The sequence below is a fragment of the Phoca vitulina genome, unplaced genomic scaffold (genome assembly GCF_004348235.1).
Source record: "Phoca vitulina isolate PV1807 unplaced genomic scaffold, GSC_HSeal_1.0 scaffold24, whole genome shotgun sequence".
Classification (NCBI taxonomy): Eukaryota; Metazoa; Chordata; class Mammalia; order Carnivora; family Phocidae; genus Phoca; species Phoca vitulina.
Window position 1 is genome coordinate 11,997,553 of NW_022589727.1, and position 20,749 is coordinate 12,018,301.

The 20,749-nt window shown below is 37.1% G+C and overlaps 1 protein-coding gene across 2 annotated transcripts in view; it reads left to right on the forward strand.

Annotated features, from left to right (window-relative positions):
* The first annotated feature begins 6,073 nt into the window (after positions 1-6,073).
* DSC1 (desmocollin 1) overlaps positions 6,074-20,749 on the forward strand; it is a 30,745-nt gene continuing 16,069 nt past the window's right edge. Inside the window, exons 1-6 of one of the 2 annotated variants that reach the window (XM_032421327.1) lie at positions 6,074-6,519; positions 9,535-9,619; positions 10,848-11,050; positions 12,434-12,553; positions 13,397-13,552; positions 19,555-19,699. In XM_032421327.1, coding sequence (XP_032277218.1) covers positions 6,457-6,519; positions 9,535-9,619; positions 10,848-11,050; positions 12,434-12,553; positions 13,397-13,552; positions 19,555-19,699 — 772 coding nt within the window. In that variant the 5' untranslated portion in view covers positions 6,074-6,456. The remainder of the gene's footprint in view (positions 6,520-9,534; positions 9,620-10,847; positions 11,051-12,433; positions 12,554-13,396; positions 13,553-19,554; positions 19,700-20,749) is intronic. The other variant, XM_032421328.1, reaches the window with a different exon arrangement.

Genomic DNA, 20,749 nt, shown 5'->3' on the forward strand with positions numbered 1-20,749 from the left:
GACCCATGAAGCAGCAGAGGACCATTGAGATGACAGTCTGTTCAATTAACCTTAGGTAAGAACCAATTCTTAGGGGCTTTTCATGAAACAGGATACAGAATCTGCTCAATAGGCATTTTTGTTGTTGTTGTTATATCCAAAACAAGCTGCAGGAATCTTGGGGAATTTTTTTTTTTTTTTTAAGATTTTATTTATTTATTTGACAGAGAGAGACACAGCGAGGGAGGGAACACAAGCAGGGGGAGTGGGAGAGGGAGAAGCAGGCTTCCCGCTGAGCAGGGAGCCCGATGCGGGGCTCGATCCCAGGACCCTGGGATCATGACCTGAGCCCAAGGCAGACGCTTAACGGCTGAGCCACCCAGGAGCCCCCCGGGAATGGGTTTTATTTTCAGTTTAATAACAAATAAATTAGAAATGGTTCCTTTGAGTCGGTATCACATTTCCTATAGAAATGACAACACTTACATTGCAATCCAGCCAACAAATCAACTTATAAAGCTCTAGGTGAGTTTTGTGGTTGTTACTTTAGAAAATACCAATAGTTTCTCAGGGAATATTAGTGTTTCAAAGGACTTATAAGGCAAAAATACTTTTGTACTGGCATCAAATTCAATCACAAATATATAAAAGGTTAGAAACTAAAAATGTAACGATCTCCTTACTTCAAAGAAGCAGCTCCATTGAAGAGAGTTTCAATCATTAACTTGTTTGGTTTACTTCAAATGTGCCAATTTCCTTATAATTGCTGATTTATGCCAACATATTCAAAGAGCGTGTATATCATGGAAAAAATGCAGTGGCTTAGCAGTTGTGAAAAGGACTCGACATCATGATCAGACAAATAATTCAGATTAAAATGATAACGTCTTACTCATCAAAATAGGATTTTTTAAAAAATTTTTTTAAAGATTTTATTTATTTATTTCACAGAGAGATAGCGAGAGCAGGAACACAAGCAGGGGGAGTGGGAGAGGGAGAAGCAGGCTTCCCGCGGAGCAGGGAGCCCGATGTGGGGCTCGATTCCAGGACCCTGGGATCATGACCTGAGCCAAAGGCAGACGCTTAACAGTCGACTGAGCCTCCCAGGCGCCCCATCAAAATAGGATTTTTAAGGAAATGTTATTATTCCATCCTAGCTAGGATCCTTACTGTTTGTGTTCATTGTCAGTGAGAATGTACATCAGTACTCTGTTTTGGGGATATAAGTTGGTTTTATATACCAAGAGCCATTAAATCTCACATTTTTTGACCTAGAACGTCTATGTGTAGGACTCTATCTCAAGAAATGATCCTAAATCCAGAAAAGGCTTTAGCTTTCAGGATGGTTTTTATAATAATAAAAAATTTGGAAAAACTTAAGTACTCAATCTTAGGGAGTGGTTAAATCAATTGTAATGCCTTTATTTGAAGGATTTTAATATAGTTATTGATATATCTATATAGGGCTTGCCATGATCTGGAACAAATGTTTGTTTTATAAAAATTTTTAAAGGGAAAATGTATGCTACAAAATTAAATTTGTAGCACAGTATAACTGTTTAAAATTCTATAAACAGAAACTAGACTAGAAGATATACACTGGAAGATTACATTTAGATCATGTATGAAGTTTTCCCCCCTAATTTTCTATCTTAACAAAGTTTAGGTAGTGAGCATCTATTCTTACCCATAAAAATCAACTTAATAACATTATTTTTAATATGTAAGATAAATAATTGACAGTAAGATTCCATGTATCATAGAAAAAAACAACATGCTCTCCAAACATTTAACTTTGAAGGCCAGCAAAGAAAATAAAAATTAGAGGAAATTTCAAGAAGTGAATAAAATCTAAAATATTCATTATGTCCATTTCACTATGATTTTAATCCAAACTATATCATATGAAGTACTTTAACTAATTTTCAAAAATGTATAATAGATTTTTAGGTCCATGAGAGCAAAGGTCATGTTTTCTCAGCTTTCTGTCATCAGCACCGTGGGTAGTGCTTAGAGTATAGAAGCTGTTAATAAATGATTTGGTGCATAATTAGTATTATCGAAATGACAAATAAAGAAATGGACAGTTTGGAGGATATTTGCCTGCCGAGTTACTATGCCTCCTTTTTCTGTCAATAGCCTACAGCTGTTTTGGGCAATGACCTCTCTGCCATTTTTTGCCCATGTGATCTGGCCTGCCCCTGGACTTTAAACTTATGGACAAAATTTGGCCAGTGGAATTGTGTTTTGCCCAAACTACTGGAAGCAAGATACCTTCTTTCAACTATGGATTACCAAACTGGTAGAATATAATCTTAGTGTTTCTGGTGGCCGTCTTTGCCTCAACACTGAGGAAACTGAATGACAATGAAACCAACACAAAGGAAGATCTGGAGAGATCATTTGATCACTTGGCTCGAGCTATGCCTGAATCCTGGTGAGATCATTTGATCACTTGGCTCGAGCTATGCCTGAATCCAAGATATCCCTGGACTTTCCAATTACATGACCTAACAAATCCCTTTATCCCCAACTATTTTGTTTTGTTTTGTTTCTCTTAAGCCAGTTTGAATGAGGTGTGAGTGCCAAATAGAGTTCTAAATCATACAGAGACATTATGCTGATCTTTCTTTTCATAGGTTTGCCAACAGTTTTGATAATGGGAAGCAGTCATTTTTAAGGTAAAATTAATCCATACTCTATGCAAGTAACCTCAAGAAAACATTGCTAATAATTATCAGTACTTATGGATTACTTTTAATTTTCAATAACCTTTTACCCAGATAAAGGATTATGAGTCCGGTGGAATTGAAGGGGCTTTCCACTGTGGTACATTGAACTCATGGGACCCAATGTGTCTTTTATAGCTAAGACTTTTTTTTCTTTGTTCATACACTTCTACCCTCCCACATTAAGATCACACACTCTCATTTACCCCTGTAGTTTCTGTTATCTTTGGTCATGTATATTTAACACAAAGTGCCTTGTTATGGATTCATCAATGTATACAGATTCCTAAAATAAATTGGGTCAACTGACAGAATAACTCTATCAGTATGTGGCTATTTTGAGGTCTTGAATTTATTCATAAATAACACTTTCAACAAGTTGGTTGTGCATAAACATTTCTTATGAAATTTGTCACTGTATTTCCATAAGACACATTCTTGGAAATTCACAAGAAGGCATATTTTCTCAACATGTCTTAAACTAAAAACTAAAGAACTGTAAAGGCCACGTGGGTCTTTAGATTTAAATCTTTCTCTGTATGACCATAAATCTGTGGTGGGAAACAGGTTATGTAATACTGACATATTTAAATATTTTTTTCCTTCTACAGGACTCTGTATTTAGAATGTAATCCTTGTCTATTCTTAATTTCTCTCTGAATTGCTAAGATATTTAATATTTGCTATAGTGTCTTCTTTTACCCTATATTTTGAACTAGAAAGAAAACTACATTTGTACTTTCCTCCAGAAACTTGTACCTTTTTAAAATTTTAATAAGATGCCTGTCTTCCTTTTCTTTTTTGGTATATGGTGCTTATCTTCTACCAGAGGTAAGAGTCCTATATATGGACCCTTAAATATGTGTTCAATGAATACATCTGTTTGTATATCTTTAGATAGCTTTTACATAAGAGACCTTGGATTTACAATAACTTTGTGTTTGTTTTACTTAAGTGCCATCTCTTTAACTTTTTATTGCACACTTAGGCAATTACATGGTATAAAACATTAGCACTTGCTATGAGCCAGACACTGTTCAAAGTGTTTTCTATGTATTATCACATTTATCCTCATAATAATCTATAAATTAGCAGCTGTTATTATCCCCATTTTATAGATGAAGAGTCTGAGGTGCAGAAGGGTTAAGTAACTTGCCTAATGGCATATTGCTAGTAAGGAGTAAAGCCAGGAGTTGAAGCCTAGGTAATCTAGCTACAGAGTCTAAGCTCTTAATCTGAAGAATCTAAGCTTCTAACCACTGTACTACACCACCAATCATTCAGTTATGCTGGTAATTTAGACATAGATTAAAACAAAATGCAACTAACATACACATAAAAATGAAAATAAAATAGAGCTTTTTCTGAATAATCTATAGTATTATAAACATATTTAGATACCTATATTTAAATATACACCTAGATAATCAGGCCGAAACATACACAGACAGAATTACACTTGGATCTGCACATATACATCAGGTAATTATTCCTATTTCTATATTTCCATTCTTTTCTTTTCTCCCAAAGTATCAAATATGAAGATATCCAATTAAAGTGACTTTATTTTCTGAGCAAATTCCAATGCAGGCACAGAATATATTTATCAGTAGTGTACCTTTGTATACCTTTGGCAATAAAATACTACAAGATATATTTAGTTCTTGTTCCCTGGTCTTTTATTTTCCAAATCTTCCCAGCCTCTACGTGCAAAGAAGCAGTTATATTACTATTTTCATATTTATATACAGGAAAGGAGTTGCTCCCACTGTCAAATAACCAAAAGAAAATCTTTCATCCTTCCTTTCTCAGCAGCATGGGTACTGGGCTGCGCCTTTACTTTTCAGTTAAACACAAGGTAGAAATGTCAGTAGCAAGAGCAGGAAGAGTAATTTCATGTATAAAAATTCATCATGTAAATGGTTTAACAACCATTTTACTTGACTATAGAATGACTCTCACAAAAGAGGCCAGGTGCTCACAGTATTCCAGAGTGATGGGCTGCTATTAAGAGGTGTTAGGTTATAACTGCTTCTGAATACATTTTACTAGTCCCAACCTGGCTTATTCAGCAAGGCTGAATTCTTACAGGCCTGATCACTTTCTTTCTTTCTTTCTTTTTTTCAGTGATTTTATTTATTTATTTGTCAGAGAGAGAGAGAGAGAGAGCACAAGCAGGGGGAGCATCAGGCAGAGGCAGAGCTCCCCGCTGAGCAGGGAGCCCAATGTGGGACTCGATCCCTGGACCCTGGGATCATGACCTGAGACGAAGGCAGATGCTCAACCGACTGAGCCACCCAGGAGTCCCACACCTGATCACTTTCTGCTCCTTTTCAACATATGGGTCTCTATTTATCATTGAAATAGCACGAGTGTGAAAAAGTAGCATTTTAGTGGCAGTCAGGCCTGGTTCCGATGTTGACTTCTCCATCGTCTGTGGGTCAGTTGGCAAAGGATGATCACCTACTTTCTCATGGTTTCATCATCTACAAGGAGACCTCGCTGGGCTGTTTCGGAGGATTCACTGAAATGCCTGTCATGGTTCCTGATTTTTAGGAGTGGCTCAGGAAATATGAATTTTAGTTCCTTCTCTATAGGCCAAATGAAACAATTGCCATTTGAAAATATTTACCCTTGTTTCCTAACGTCCATCACTGCTGATGGGTGCCATCGATACTGAACTCACTGAGTCGTGACAGGAGAAATGATGCTTTAGTCCTCCTTGCAAGGGTCATTAGTGTTTAAAAAAACTAAACTGGATGGAATATGGTACTTTTAGGCTAGGATAGCCTGCATGCGATGCACCGGTAATTAGGATGAATGGAGTGATTTGAAAGAGAGTTGGTCTCAGATCCTAGTTGCTCTCAAATAATGATACTCAAGGAAAAAAAAATAGTGCCTCACAAGTAACAAAAAAGAATGCCATACAAAAATTACATCCCAGCTGTTTCTTTATTCTCTTTTATGAGGTCCATATACACTGTGCTAAATTCTCTGTGACCCCTAGAAGACCAAACCATAGTGGCCAGCCGATGACAGGGAGTAGACAGAGCGAGGTCCCCGCTGTAACCGGAGCGCCAGGTGTCCCTGGGAGCCGCAGAGTCGTGGGTAGCAGACAACACCTAAACCTTTAGATGGGGAGATAACTTCCCATGGCTGTGACTGCACATGCATACGGCCCCTGATTTGCCAAAACGACAGCTGAGGCGGCATCACTTCCTCGTAGGGAGTGTGTGCACCATTTCTGTTTGTACCCAGGGGCAAGACAGGTTAATAAGGCCAAGAAGGAGGGGAGGACGTAGGAGTGGGTAATAACTGGAGAGCATCAACCTGGGGGGGAAAAGGAGGAGGGGCGAGGATGGAGGGTGTTCCCTCTTGCTTCTGCCTATGTGTCAAGTGGCAGGAGAAATTTTGAAAGCTGTGAGGAGGAGCTAGTGACTGGGTTTTGGGGTGTTTCGTACCCCACCCTCCCCACTTGTAGGAAAACCTCTGCACATTCAGAGGTAATTGAATTGGAAGGAGGAGGACTGACCTGGAAATAGGAGGAAAGCAATTCTCCTGCTGTTCCTTCTCCTGTCTTTTATCGCTTGCCTCCTGACTCTCCTCCAAACCCAGCTCAGCTGTGTCAAGGTGGCCACAGCATACCCCGTGCACGTGCCAGCCATTGGGGAATCTGCTAAAGCCACCCTGTGCATCCCAAGCTGCCCTATTATCCAGCCACCATCCCTGACCATTGGGACCATTTCTGATGGCTGTGGCCTCGGCTGCCCCAGGGAGCATCTTCTGTAAGCAGCTCCTTTTCTGTCTCTCGGTGAGTAACAACCAAAGGATTAGGGAACTCAAGCATGTCACTACGTGCTTCCTCCCTCCAGTTTGGGCTTGAAAGGCAGTAAGGGTGGCAGTGGAAGGCAGAGAAGATAGACTGGGAAAACAAAAACAGAGCTGAGGAAAAGTCAAGGAAGGGTTGAGAGATCTGTGACCTGGGATGACAGGTGTTTTGTTTATTCTTCACGTGCCCACTGCCAGGACGTTAACATTTTTCAAGGGAATCCCCTGTTCAGTCTTGCTCTGGTGTTTTCCTAAGGAGTAGTGGAATGACTTCATTCCTCAGGCATTTGGCCCAAAGGTTTTGAGGTTTGCTTTTGCTAGGAGTCATTAAATAAGCTGTCGATATTTTACAGCTTAGTTCCACTGAGCTGCAAGAAGAGGAAAAGGAGCCTGGGTGAAGTTGCAAATTATCCAGGACTTTCATTTTACCCACCAGGAGCTAAGAGACGAGCAGAACTCCTAGTTTGAGCAAGGGGTTTAACTTGAGAAAAACAATAAAGAAAAATGTGACTGTCATTGAAAAAATTCCGTTAAGTTGGCTTCCACTTAGGTTTTTCAGAGTTTTGTACGTCTGTACTCAGGTGCTATTTTTCTTTGGTGGGGATGAGGGAAAGGGGACTTGTCCAATATCTCCATCTGGCATTTTCTGAGCTGGGAATTTCCTTTTTTTTTTCCTCTCCATTTTGGCAAAATCCTTTAGCTTCAAGTTATATTTTCAGAATTTAAAGATTTAACTGTATGGGGGTAAACAATTTCTCCATATAAATATATGATGCAGGGTTGATGGTCAAATTCTCATTCTGTAACTTACTGGGGTAGGGAGGACAACAACAACTTCAGAGACCACCTTAAATTAGTATTAGGTAAAATGCAGTGAAAGATTTCTGAGGGATTTGTCCAGATTTCTTTTGCTTCTGGTCTCTGCTGTGTCCAGTATCCTTTGGCTCATCCCTTGCCCATCCATCCTTAATCCCCATAATAGCTAAAAGGTTGTCTGACCCCAGCTCCCTCTAAGTCATTAAGCTGCAACTTTCATTTGAAGACTGGAACAGGACTTCTGCAGACCTCCATTGGCTCTGCCTACAGAGGCAGAAGCGAAGAAGTGGGGGTCCTAGGGCGGGACGGAAACAAGATTGGTGTGGGAGTGGGAATGTGGCTACATCCTAGGAGAATCATGTGTGTGTATATATAGGTTAGATATATTATATACACACACATATACATACACACAGATGTGTGCATACATATATATATTTTGTCAATTAAAAAATATTCTTTCCATGTCATATATTTAGATCATTACTAATAGGATTCTTTATGTTCAGAAAGTTCTTGGGATATAATTTAGTTTATTCCTTGGCATTAGGAATGAGTATATTAAAAAAGTCAAATAAGAACGTCTTATGTTTTAAAAAGTGGTGATTTAAACTGAATACAATTCCAACAAATTCATTCTGCAACTATTTTTTAAACACCTACTATGTGCTGAGCACAGAGTTTCTGACAGAGAACAAGAGAGGTGTGGTTTTTCCCCTTCAGTAGCTTACAAGCTAATGGAACTGAGGCCTGGAAACAGAAAGAACAGTGCATGACTATATGATTAGCCTTATGCTACATTCCGGGAAGGGAAATGTGGGGGTGTTGTGAAAACATATAACAGGGAGGCTAAAAAAAATAAATAAATATAATTAATTAATTAAAGTGAATACAAATTGACTTTTTAAATTCCAGTTTTTGGTATTATCTGCATAACAGAGTTTTTGTAAAATTACAAACTATTTAAATAGGCTGATATAATACGGCAAATGGAATTGAATTGAGTTGGAAATGAACTACACACTCGGGGTATGGACGATAATGCCCTCCTCTTTCTTTCTCCCAAAAAATATGTCCCATAACTCTAGAAATACATCCTCAGAAAAATTAATCATAAAATTGACCTGTTTCTGGGAAATCTAGCTCTGCTCTATCTTATATTTAAATAATCAAAAAGCAGTCATTTTGATAAACAGAAGAGGAAGCAAATAAATACAAAATGCCAAGAAAAAGAAGCAAACTATGTTTTGAAACTGTCGATACTTTTAAGCTAATAACTTTTTTCCCCAGATAGTTTATCTTCTTTCCGTTAACTACCTAGCTTTCTAAAACAATAGCTGTGTCTCGAATTTAGTTACCGATCTTTACCCTGTTGAAGGCTATGCCCTATATTTTGAATTATACTTCTTTTTAGACCAGTTTTTTGATTCGAGATCATTTAGACTTTCAAGTTTATGCCAAACCAGTCCCAGGAGTGATCTGAGATGAGTGAAGATTTGTGGGTGTTGTTCTTTACGAGGTTAAAAAAAAATCCTCATGGTTTCTAGCCTTAATCAACTATAACCTCAAATTGTGTGGAGTTGTTGGAAATGATGATTTGTGTACAAATATGTGATCATTAAATTCCAAAGTTAAGTACTTTCTTCATGCTAAGAAATCAGAGTGACATTTATGGATGGCCTTAGAGAAGACAATCTTTATATAAAATCAATTGTTTGTAACCCATTTTTTTTAAATGATGCAATAGGATTTGGGTTCTAAGAACTACTGTTCATTTTAATTTTCATTAATACTAAATGACTGTGGTGCCCCTAAAGCCACTTCCTTTGCTTTTCCCTTTTAAAATGAATATGGGGGTGCCTGGGTGGTGCAATCTGTTGAGAATTGCACTCTTGGTTTCGGCCAGGGTCCTGATCTCAGGCTCATGGCACTGGGCATCAGGTTCAGAGTCTGCTTGAGACTGCCTCTCCCTCTCCTTCTGTCCTTCCGCACCCCCCACCTTCTCTCTCTCTAGAATAAAATAAATAAATCTTTAAAATAAAATGAATATGAAAAATATTGAAGGACCAGAAGATAAATTTGTTTCTGAAACTGACATTATTTTTATCAATAAGACAAAATTGTAATGTGAAAGCTTGTGATCAAATATAATTCCTGATTTTTTCTTCTTTTTTTTTTTGAGGTTTTAATATTATCTTGCGATGCTTGTCAGAAAATTTCTCTTCAAGTTCCTTCTCATCTTCAGGCCGAAACACTTGTAGGCAAAGGTGAGAAATGGCATTAAGAATTTCATAGTTTTAACTGCTACATTTAGCTTCAGGCTGTTCTTGTAAAGTTTGGGATAAAGCCATGTAATAGCTACTTGGCATTAAAATTCAACATAAAATGAAAGATGGACTACTTGTTTTTTGGTAGTGGTTAGAAACAATTAAAGAAGTACCAAGTTAGTTGTATACTTTTCTTGCCAGAAAAATTAGCAAACATCAAAGGGCTAAATTAGCTTAGTTCAGACTAATGAAGGCATGAAAACCAGAGGCATAGTTTAATCCATATCAACTAATCTGCTGCCAAAATTCCAAAGCCAATGCTCTTTAATTGATTAGATATAAAACAGATGTGTTAAAATTTAAATGTCCCTAAATAATATTTGTGCTTGAGGTTGACTATAATGAACAAGTACCCCCCCCCCAAGAATTTATGTGATCTGTTACACAGAATAACTTGTGGGGAAAGTCAAATAAAATTTCAACAAGTCTTACTATCACAGCCATCCCTCAAGCATGGGTTTGTCGCTCTGAGTCCAAGGGTCACATTCCTTTTATCAGGTTTTTCTTTGGCCTTAAGTTTACACCTTGAATACAGAAGTGGTGTCCTTTCCAAGAAAGACATCATTTTGCCCAGTGCTTTGAAGTTTTAAATTAATCCATTGCCTTATATCTTCTAAAAACACTTAAAAGATAATACAACCTATACCCTATAGACACATAGCAAATATGCTAAATATGTTAAATATGAATCTGTAAATGAAATATTTTGATAACAACCCCATTATATATACTAAGTATTACTCAAGTATAGGCCAGTTTTCTTACATTTTGCAAGATAGTTTTAGTTATCAAAGATTGTTGCTGACATGTTTCAAATCTACTGATACCGTACAGTTATATACTATGTATAAAATGATAAATTTGTATGTATATGTACAAACCCGTAAGTAAGAGTTAAAGTGGAAACAATAAATCCAGGGACACTAAGAAAATATTTTATATCTCTTCACAAATTACTTTATGGTGAAAATAATGGAAACTATGACTCCATTTATTTAATTATTTAATTTCCATGGCCCCTCAATTTTATAATAGCAGGTACTCAACAAGCTCCAAGCGTAACCTCCCTCTTTTTGCTTCTCGTGGACTTACTGTCAGTTGTCATTCCTGTAAAACCTGTTCTATTCCTGTTTTATTTTACAAATTACTGCAAATGTCTTCCCTGCAGTGAATCTGAAGGAATGCTTCCCGTCGGCCCGCCTAATCCTGTCGAGCGATCCTGACTTCAGGATTCTAGAAGATGGCTCCATTTACACAACACATAACCTCATTTTGTCTTCTGAAAGGAAGAGCTTTTCCATTTTTCCTTCAGACAGCCAGAGCCAAGAACAGAAAAAGATAGAAATCGTGCTGGACGTGGGAGGAAAGAAGGTATACAGTCTGCTTATGAGAGTCCATCATTTCATGTATTTCCTTCCCCGCTAGAATCATTGTTCCTGAACACTCACTTGTTTATTTATTCCACTTCTAATTAACCTATGCAAAGACTAGACTGTTTCAAGGAGTGGTAGAGCTACCTACAAAATGGTGTAAAAATGAACAGCTCGGCAGCCTATCAAAGGTTTCAGATAGGGGTTGGCGGTGTGGCAATTAGCACAACCAACCTGAAGAACAGGCAGGGGTGAGTCTAAAAGTCAGTGAAAACTGATTCAGGTTGGAGGTGTGGCACTCCACCCTGAGTGGCTTTCTCCCAAGTGACTGTGGGTTTCAGTCGCTTTAAAGAGATTGTCTACAGCTTACTCCCATCTTAACAGAAAATGCCACGGGGTCCCTCTCTTCAGAGAATGAAGTATAGCCAGCCCACAGGACTGGTTGGAATGTTCTGGCTCTAGGCTCATTTTCTTGCAGTGAGTGCTAGTGATCGAGGAGTGGGAAGGGAGAGGTTACTGAAATTCACAGAAATCTCACTTTAAGCAAATTCTGCACCATGAAATAAGTCTTGTGGAATAATTTATTAATAAGTAATTTAATTTATGAGAGACTTTTCCAGCTAAATTCCTTCTGATTATAAGAATTCTTCGCCAAATTTAGAATATGCTCACATTTTAATATGCATTACACATATTACAAATTTAGGAGAAGGCTTATAAAACATTCTTTCATACTGTAGAGTTCCCACATCACATAAAATAAAATATACTTGAACAAATGCTGACCTCTGTCTTTGCATTGTTATACAAATGTTTTGCACTGTAGCCCGTGTTTTAACAAATATTGGTTGTACCACGCCTAGTGGAATAAAATCAGTTTTTAGATATTTGTTAACAGATTATCTCAGTTTAGGGGGTTTATACTTCTCAAGATGGCATCTTTCAGCAACGCCCTACAAAATTCTGGTTTATTAACTGGTTAAATCGAATGAAACTGGTTCTTACGTGTGCATGTATGTATCTTTTTTTTTTTTTTTTTTTTTTTTTTAAAGATTTTATTTATTTGACAGAGAGAGACACAGCGAGAGAGGGAACACAAGCAGGGGGAGTGGGAGGGAGAAGCAGGCTTCCCGCGGAGCAGGGAGCCCGATGCGGGGCTCGATCCCAGGACCCTGGGATCATGACCTGAGCCGAAGGCAGACGCTTAACGACTGAGCCACCCAGGCGCCCCTGTATCTTAATAAAAAACAGAAACGGTTTGGGTATTACCTGTGATATCATTATGTACAAGCCTTCCTTATTTTCCTCATGTTGATGTACATGTGAAAATCACAGTTCCTGACGAGAGGCAGGGCTGTATTTCTTCGTCTCTCACCACATGCAGGCTCCCAAGAAGAGGCACTCCAGAGACACAGTTCTCAAACGCAGCAAGAGACGATGGGCCCCTATTCCGTGTTCACTAATGGAGAACTCATTAGGTCCATTTCCACAACATATTCAGCAGGTACATTTTACCTTGTTTGACTTTATATAGTAGAGGTTTTGCTTGTTTACTTTTAAAACTTTCCATTTGAATGGAATCAGGCCTTTAACCTGTTTGTACTAATAAGGATCATCCATTCACCAGGACTAGAAAAAAAAAAATCAGTGTATTTTGTCACTTTCCTCCAGAAATCATATTCAACATTTAGAAACAAGTTTAATTTTTTGAGTTTCTGATGCTCTTAAATCCACATCCAGATTTTCCTGAATACTCTACCAGACTGAATTCAGCATTCCAGGACAGAGGACATGCCTACAGATTTTGCATAATTCAATTGTCCCCTTAATTAACACTTATCCTCACAAAAAAGACCAGTATTTTTGTTTATACCAAAAAGGTGATGTCACCGCCAGCTGGCTGGAGTGTAAAAATAGACCAGCTTTGAAATTATGAATTAATTGTGGGTGGAAGGTTGCATTATTTTTACTTTTTTTAATCAGAAAAGTTTCCATTCCAAATAACTCAAAACCACTGAAATTGTTACTATGCTTTATACAGGAATAAGAACTAAGTTACTAGGAATTGTGAAGGTATGTTCGACTCCAAGATTTTCCAGAAATATGCAGAGAATTCAGAAGAATTTGGGATCAAATAGATGATCCAGTTTGTGGCTTTGCACATTGTAGAATGTGAATAAGAATGTGAAAAATATGGGGAATGATGGGAAGATAGGCAGGGGAAAGAAAGAATAGGTGAATAGGAAAGAGAGCAAGTGATAAAAATTAAAGCATCACGACAGATTAGGTTGAAGGTATTTATCATAGCATATTTGTTCTTTTACTAAATTGTCACTTAATGTTATAGGTCCAATCTGATGCTGCACAGAACTACACCATCTTTTACTCCATAAGTGGACCAGGAGTGGACAAAGAACCCTTCAATTTGTTCTACATAGATAAGGACACGGGGGATATCTTTTGTACACGAAGCATAGACCGTGAGCAATATGAACAGTTTCCAGTAAGATCATTGGATTATTCAGAATTATCTTTTTAGTTATGGTTTTTATATTTTCAGTGCTGCTTATTTACATATTAGAAGCATTATTTGATTTAACATTTTAAATATTGTTAATGTATAATGTAAACTTCAAATTTCTATTAGTGCTGTTAAATGAAGAAAAATAATGGGTATCATAAGGGAAGAAAAAGGGAGAAAAGCTATGTAAAATATAATGACAAATTTTAAAGGCCAGGCTTTGATCTGTAGAACCCTGGGACAATAGCAGTAATTTTGTTGAGTTTGTAGTTCCCTATAATAACAGGTTTCAATTATTCTCAACCTGACTGTACATTATAAATCACATGAGAACTTTTTTAAAAATACTGATGCTTGGGTCACTTCCCAGAAATTCTGATTTAATTGTTCTGGGATGGGGCCCCAGCAATTGAAAATTTGAAGTCACCCAACATAATTCTAAACATATCTTAAGATTGAGGTTCACTGCTTTCACCTCTTGAATAATATTGTGCTTCTTTTCTTTTCTTCTCTCTGACTGTCCTCCAGCCATGAGAACCTTGGATATCATTTTATTTCTTTAGTAATCCAGAATAAGTTTATAAGTTTCTCTTACTCTATCTAATTTGACCCAAAGAAAAATTCTAGCTCTTCTGAAAATTAAATCCTTTCTTTTTTCTGTCTCAAACTTCACATATCTCCTTAGTGTTCTGAGGTCTAACCTGACATACAGGAGAAATTCACAGTGAGTTTCAGGGAGATGGTGAGTTAAATTGTTCAAGCGCTTGGATTCTTGAATTAAAGAACTCTTCATTAAAGGAGTCCATAAAAGGGAAAATTATCTCATACTTGGGCAGTCCAGAAAGTAACATCTGATCAGATATCCGAAAGATAAGCAGGAACTAGTAGCCACACAAAGGCAGCCATGAAAGGAGTGAATGATCACAGGGGGAGTGGGGAGGGTGAAGACCCTATCCTAAGGATGTCAAAGCACTGGATAAGGTTGTAAAATTTTTAGAACAGCATAATGTCCCACTTTAGGGATTTCATAATTAAATTAAATGGTTGGGTTAGAATGACACATTTTCTTTATAATTTTATGCTCCCACCCAAATTCTCTAAACAGACATACCTTATGCATAATAATACTAAATTATTACTTTAAGAAATAGCTTACATAGACTCTAATAGGAGAGGTACACTAAGCATTATTGCAAACATTTTGATCTATCAAGGAACCAAATAAAAAGTTGATATATATATATATATATATATATAGGTATGTGTGTGTGTAAATATGTAAATTCTCTGCCTCCCCCTTTTAAAAAGATTTTATTTATTTATTTGTTAGAGAGAGAGAGTATAAGCAGAGGGGGCGGCAGGTAGAGGGAGAAGCAGGCTCCCACCGAGCAAGGAGCCCAATGCAGGTGTCTATCCATGGACCCTGGGAGCATGACCGGAGCTGAAGGTGGATGCTTAATCCACTGAACTATCCAGGCGTCCCTCTGCCTCTTTTAAAGATCCAGTATAAGAAGAAAAGATCTAACACTAGTAGTCACTCCTGAGGAGAAATAATAACTCTGTATGCTGCAATGTACATTTCATTTCTTATTTTGCTGATAACATCCTGTTTTTGAATTTTTGAAGTCTTCAGCTGCTTCTCACTGGATCATTGTCAGAGAAAAGGAAGAGAGAATAGTTTTATTAAAAAAAAAAGGGCGCGTGGGTGGTGCAGTCGATTAAGTGACCAACTCTTGGTTTTGGCTCTGTTGTGATCTCAGGGTGGTGATCTCAGGGTCGTGAGACCATGCCCACCTGGGGCTCTGTGCTCAGCATGGAGTTGGCTTAAGACTCTCTCTCCCTCTCCTCTGCCCTTCACCCCCGTGCGCTCTCTCTAAAATAAATAATAAATAAATCTAAAAAAAAAAAAATAAGTTACACTGGAGTGCCAGGCTGGCTTAAGTTGGCAGAGCATGTGACTCTTGATCTCAGGATTGTGAGTTCAAGCCCGATGTTGGATGAAGAGATTACTTTTTTTAAAAAGTTACTTTGCGGGCGCCTGGGTGGCTCAGATGGTTAAGCGTCTGCCTTCAGCTCAGGTCATGATCTCAGGGTCCTGGGATCGAGTCCCGCATCGGGCTTCCTGCTCCTTGGGAGCCTGCTTCTCCCTCTGCCTCTCTCTTTCTCTCTCTGTCTCTCATGAATAAATAAATAAAATCTTTAAAAAAAAAAAAGTTACTTTGCTATTTTTTAACATCTTTTGAAGGACAAAAGGAATAAAATAGTTTGGAAATTATGCTTATTGTTGGGCTTCTGGATAATTTTTATTTCAGAATTATCCATGTTTCTCTAGTTCCCATTAACATAGTTAAGATTGAATTGATATTAAGAAATACCACTTGCAAATTAGTAAGATTCATAAAGGGAAGTATAGCAACCAGATGTAAACATGATGAAACATGGAATCACTTGAGGCAATATAGAATGGAAGCCTTCTCTGTCAACATAGAGGTGCAAACTAAAATAATACATCTTTGCTTTTCTATCAAATAAATTTCACTTACTAGCTTTATATTGGAAAGCTTATTTCTCTGGAAATTAGTAGATCTTCATTAACTGCCACTTTTTCTTTTAGCCTTAAACGCATCACAACCTTCAAGAATCTGTTTCCTTCTCTGTCTTACGGGCTACTAATAGTTGTCTTATCTACCTCAGAGCTGTTGCAAACATTAAATACTCAAATTAAATATTGGTAAAATCAGTATGTAAACCGTACAGGTCTTTAAAAATATCCTAGTGGTAGGTCACACAATACACGTGCTCTAGGATTTTGTCCTCAAAACAGGATTTTGACAGGATTTCCCAGTTTTTTGCATTTATCTAACCTATACAAATGTTATGTATTACTCAATTATTGTTACTTGAAATAATTTGATTTCATTGATTATTGGCACAGGTTGCCATGGGTCTAATTCAATACACATCCTCATTGTGCTCCTGTTCTCTGTCTTGCCCCATGTTAAATTGTTTAATCTTGGCTTGTATTTTTCCAGATGAGTCACATCATTATTACAGTTTGAGGAGTTTGTCTTAAACCATTAAATTCATCTAATCTTTCAGGGATGTGTATAAGTCCATTTTATCCAAGCTTTTCAAAGAATAGTTGTATAAGAAGAGGATTTTCTTCAATAATTCCAGGTTATTCTATGAAAGAAAGCAGTTGCATACCTATTTCTCTTTGAGTGTTGAGGAGAATCTGTATCTTTTATAAATACATAGGGAAAAATTGGTTTCAGGCTAGTCCCTTTCCCATCCAACCAGAGCCTTATTATCTTGCAACATGTTTCTTTTTCAGCTGCACAGGTCCACCCATTGTCTTTATATGTGTGTTGCTAATCACATTGTGTACCCACTCCACTTTGGTGCCACTGCTTCCCCCACCTCTGCCCAATCTACACTAGATATCTTTCTTTACAAGGTCAAACTCAAGTTCCCACTCCTTTTGGCAACTGTTTGCATCTTCCCAAAGATAAAAAAAAAAAAATTTATCAAATTGCAGTGGGAAAGGGCTAAAAGAGATGAGATTGTTCAAGCTACAGAAGAATTCAAGGGAGAAACAATATATCAAAAATGCACATGAAATTTAAATAATACTCTTCTAACTCAGCTAAAAATATGACTAATTTTAAAGTATAATATTCTATATACTTCTTACAGCAATATTCAAGTATATGATTATTGCTTTCAGTATAAAATAATGTGAACTCTACTATAAAACCAGTACTATTATTGAGTTTACTTTAATGACTAAATAAGAAAATATTTATAATTAGTTTCTCTATTACAGGAACATAAATGGATTCTCCTAGGAGCTAAGCTATGCTTTAAAGTTCAGCTATATTCCTAGTTTAGATCATCCTCTCTACAATAATGATTTCAATTTTGATTTATTTTGGAGATACTTAGCTCATTATTAGTAAAAAAAATAAAACCAGGTACCTGAAATAGTACCTGAAACAAAATCACCATGTCTGAATCTGTGGAATGTGAGATGATGATATTTACTTGTTGTTAAACATCAGGAAACACCATTATTTCAAACTATAAATGATTGTATGATGGGAACCAGATGATCTTCATTTCTGATGAAGAGAAACACTAGCAAGAAATTGTGTAAATTATAGCAGGATGGATTTAGGTTAGATAGGGAGATAATTTAATGCCAATGGGATGAAGTAGAAGAATTCATTGCGAGTGATTCTATGGAGAATGTTTATGATAATTTTTTACAAAGGGCCGATTTAAAGGGTAGTTTATCATTCTAAAAAGGAAAGATGGATGGAATTGAATGTGAAAAGCTACTTATTGAAGAATTACCTCCTTGGGCACTGTGTTAGGTGCTTTGGCATACAAATATCAGTATGTCTCAGGCTTCATCCCTGAGGACAATTGTCATCTTATAAAGACATAAAACAATTCATAGTTTTCTGTAGCTAAAAATCTCAAAATAGCAGCAGTTTAAAGAAAGAAAAATTCATACAAAATCTGAGGGGAAAGGAAAAGATTGATAGGAATGCTGATAGGTGTGACATCCTGATAGGACGGTGGTGATGAAAACCACCATGCTGCTGATGGGGATGGTGAACCGAAATACCCCTGTATTTCCACTCGGAGTTCGGAATTTATTGAGAAATAAGAGCTAGTGATCAGACTGATGGAAGTCAAAGTATGAGTTTTATTACTGAAAAAGTCTACCTGGGGATTGTTTGGGGAAAAGTAAATAAGGAAACAGAAAGAACATGGTCATTTCAATACCTTCCATCCCAGAGATTGGAGTGGAAGTTTCTTCCCCTCTGGATGAACTGTGAAGATGAAATGTTGCCTTTTCATACAATAGTGGGGATTTTTGGTTACTCTGGTAGATGATACATAGATCACTAAAGAATCTGATTGGGTAATATCATGATCAAAATTGTGCTATGTGGAAATGAATCTGACTCTTGAGTGCTGCAGAAACTGGAGAAGGTTAATTAGGACAATTGCAGGAAAATTGGTAGGATAACATGTAGGATACATTTTGGGTCTCTTGAGAATGATGACATTAAGAATAAAAAAGAGATAATGAGTGGCAGAGACACAGAAATGACAGAATCTCTAGAACTTGGCAACTGATAAATAAGGCTAATGAAAGACAGGGAGGAGGTAGATACCTGGAATTTTAACCCTGGTTCATTTTGGAAGATGGTTACAGTAGGAAAATCAGGAAGAATTGATATTGGTGAAGAACTAAATTAATACAGAATCCACCTTGGGCATGTTTAGTTGGTGCTGTCAGTAAAAGAAAATCTGTTTAACTCAACAACTATTTATTGAACACCTATTATGCATAAGCCACATAAGAAGAGGGCAGAAATAAATTGATGTTCTTTGAAAGAAAAGGACATTAAATCCTGGCCTTTGAAACCAAGATATATCATTTTGAGATGGGATTTGGAACGTGTATATGATTTTATTGGCACTTTTATTACACAAGAAATATGTTTATGATAGAAAAACGAGAACATGGAGGTAAATAGAGAAAAGAATTTATAACTGAATCACTGAAGATAGTTGATATCTATTTATACATATATGCAAATCCATAAATAAATGGAATCCTGTTTTTTATAAACTTTAATAAAATACTTGTTATTAGCATAACTGGGGGAAATTTACATACATTCTAACAAGCAGAAGGGCACGCAGTTAATTCTAGGAGAACAGAGTAGCCTCATTTAGCTGGGGAGCATGGTCCTTGGTGGGCGAATCACGTGGACGCTGCAGGAGGATTGAAGGCATATGGCAGCATCCACTGTGCTGGTGTGTTTTCCATCACACAGGTTCTTAGTTACATATTCTTTTGTGGATGACTTTTTAAACATTATGTCTTTCCCCAGCTGCTAGGTTTAATTTTGTGCCTAATTTGTCATTTGCGAACAAGCTGACGGTGCTTGCCTACCTTTCAGCTATATGCCTACGCCACAACCGCAGACGGTTACGCCCCGGAGTACCCACTCCCCTTGCTATTCAAAGTTGAAGATGATAACGATAATGCTCCGTATTTTGAAAACAAAGTGACTGTCTTTAGTGTGCTTGAAAATTGTCGAACTGGTAAGTCCACATGGCAGGAAAACACTAGATTTTTGCTTTGATTCAATTCCTCAGTAATGTTTTAAACACAATTATGCAAAAACACTTAAAAATGCTTGAATGCCAAGGATATTCTATATAAAACTTTGTAATCTTCGAAGAGCATATACTCTTCAAAGGCAAACCTTTTTGTGCTCATTTTTGCTATGCACAGGTACAAGGCAGCTAATACATGAAGTTACCAACTTTGTTAGATTAATCCACAATGCATATGAGTGTGTCACAGAAATGCTATTCATATTTTCTATTTTGACCATGTACATAGGTGTCACAGATGCCTTCATAAAGCAATAAATAATCTGAGTCTTTAAAAAGTTTCAATACATTTTCAAGGACCCAGAAATATATCATCTCATGGAAATGTTTATCTGACTTTTAACAATATATACATATATTTCCTTGGCAAATTGGTTTGATGTTATAGGCAGCCAAGATTGTGACCTAGGCACATCAGTGGGCATAAGACTATCCAGTTTATTTTAAAAATAAAAATGTTACAAGAAATGCCTCCTCCATTCTCTTGTCATTATGTATGTATGCATGTTTAACATTGTTCTTTCATAGTTAGTGGTTTGCTAAAGCAACATTTCTCATACTTGGATCTCTGGGCTGTAAAGCTTGTCCAAATGATACTCAGACTGCTACATAGTGTTTGTCTTACATATACTAATGATTACTTGCATATATTAACAATTCAGCACATTTATTAAAATATCAAGGTATAAAATCTTTGTTATCGTATTCAAAGCTGTGCTATTCCTCTCACTAACATTATCAAGTTGGCCCATAAAAGAACCAAGACCTTGCAGAGAAGGTCCCATCCAAAAATGGTCTGTGAACTGGGATGGTGGGTTGGGGGGGAAGGATTTGAGAACCACTCTTACCAAAGGTGGTGTGCATCTTCCCAGACATGTGGCATATAAATCCTGTTATTCAAAATACCCACATCACTGAAATTTCCAAGTGAGGGGAGCTTGGAGTTTGGGAGAGCACTTAAGACACTCCACCTGT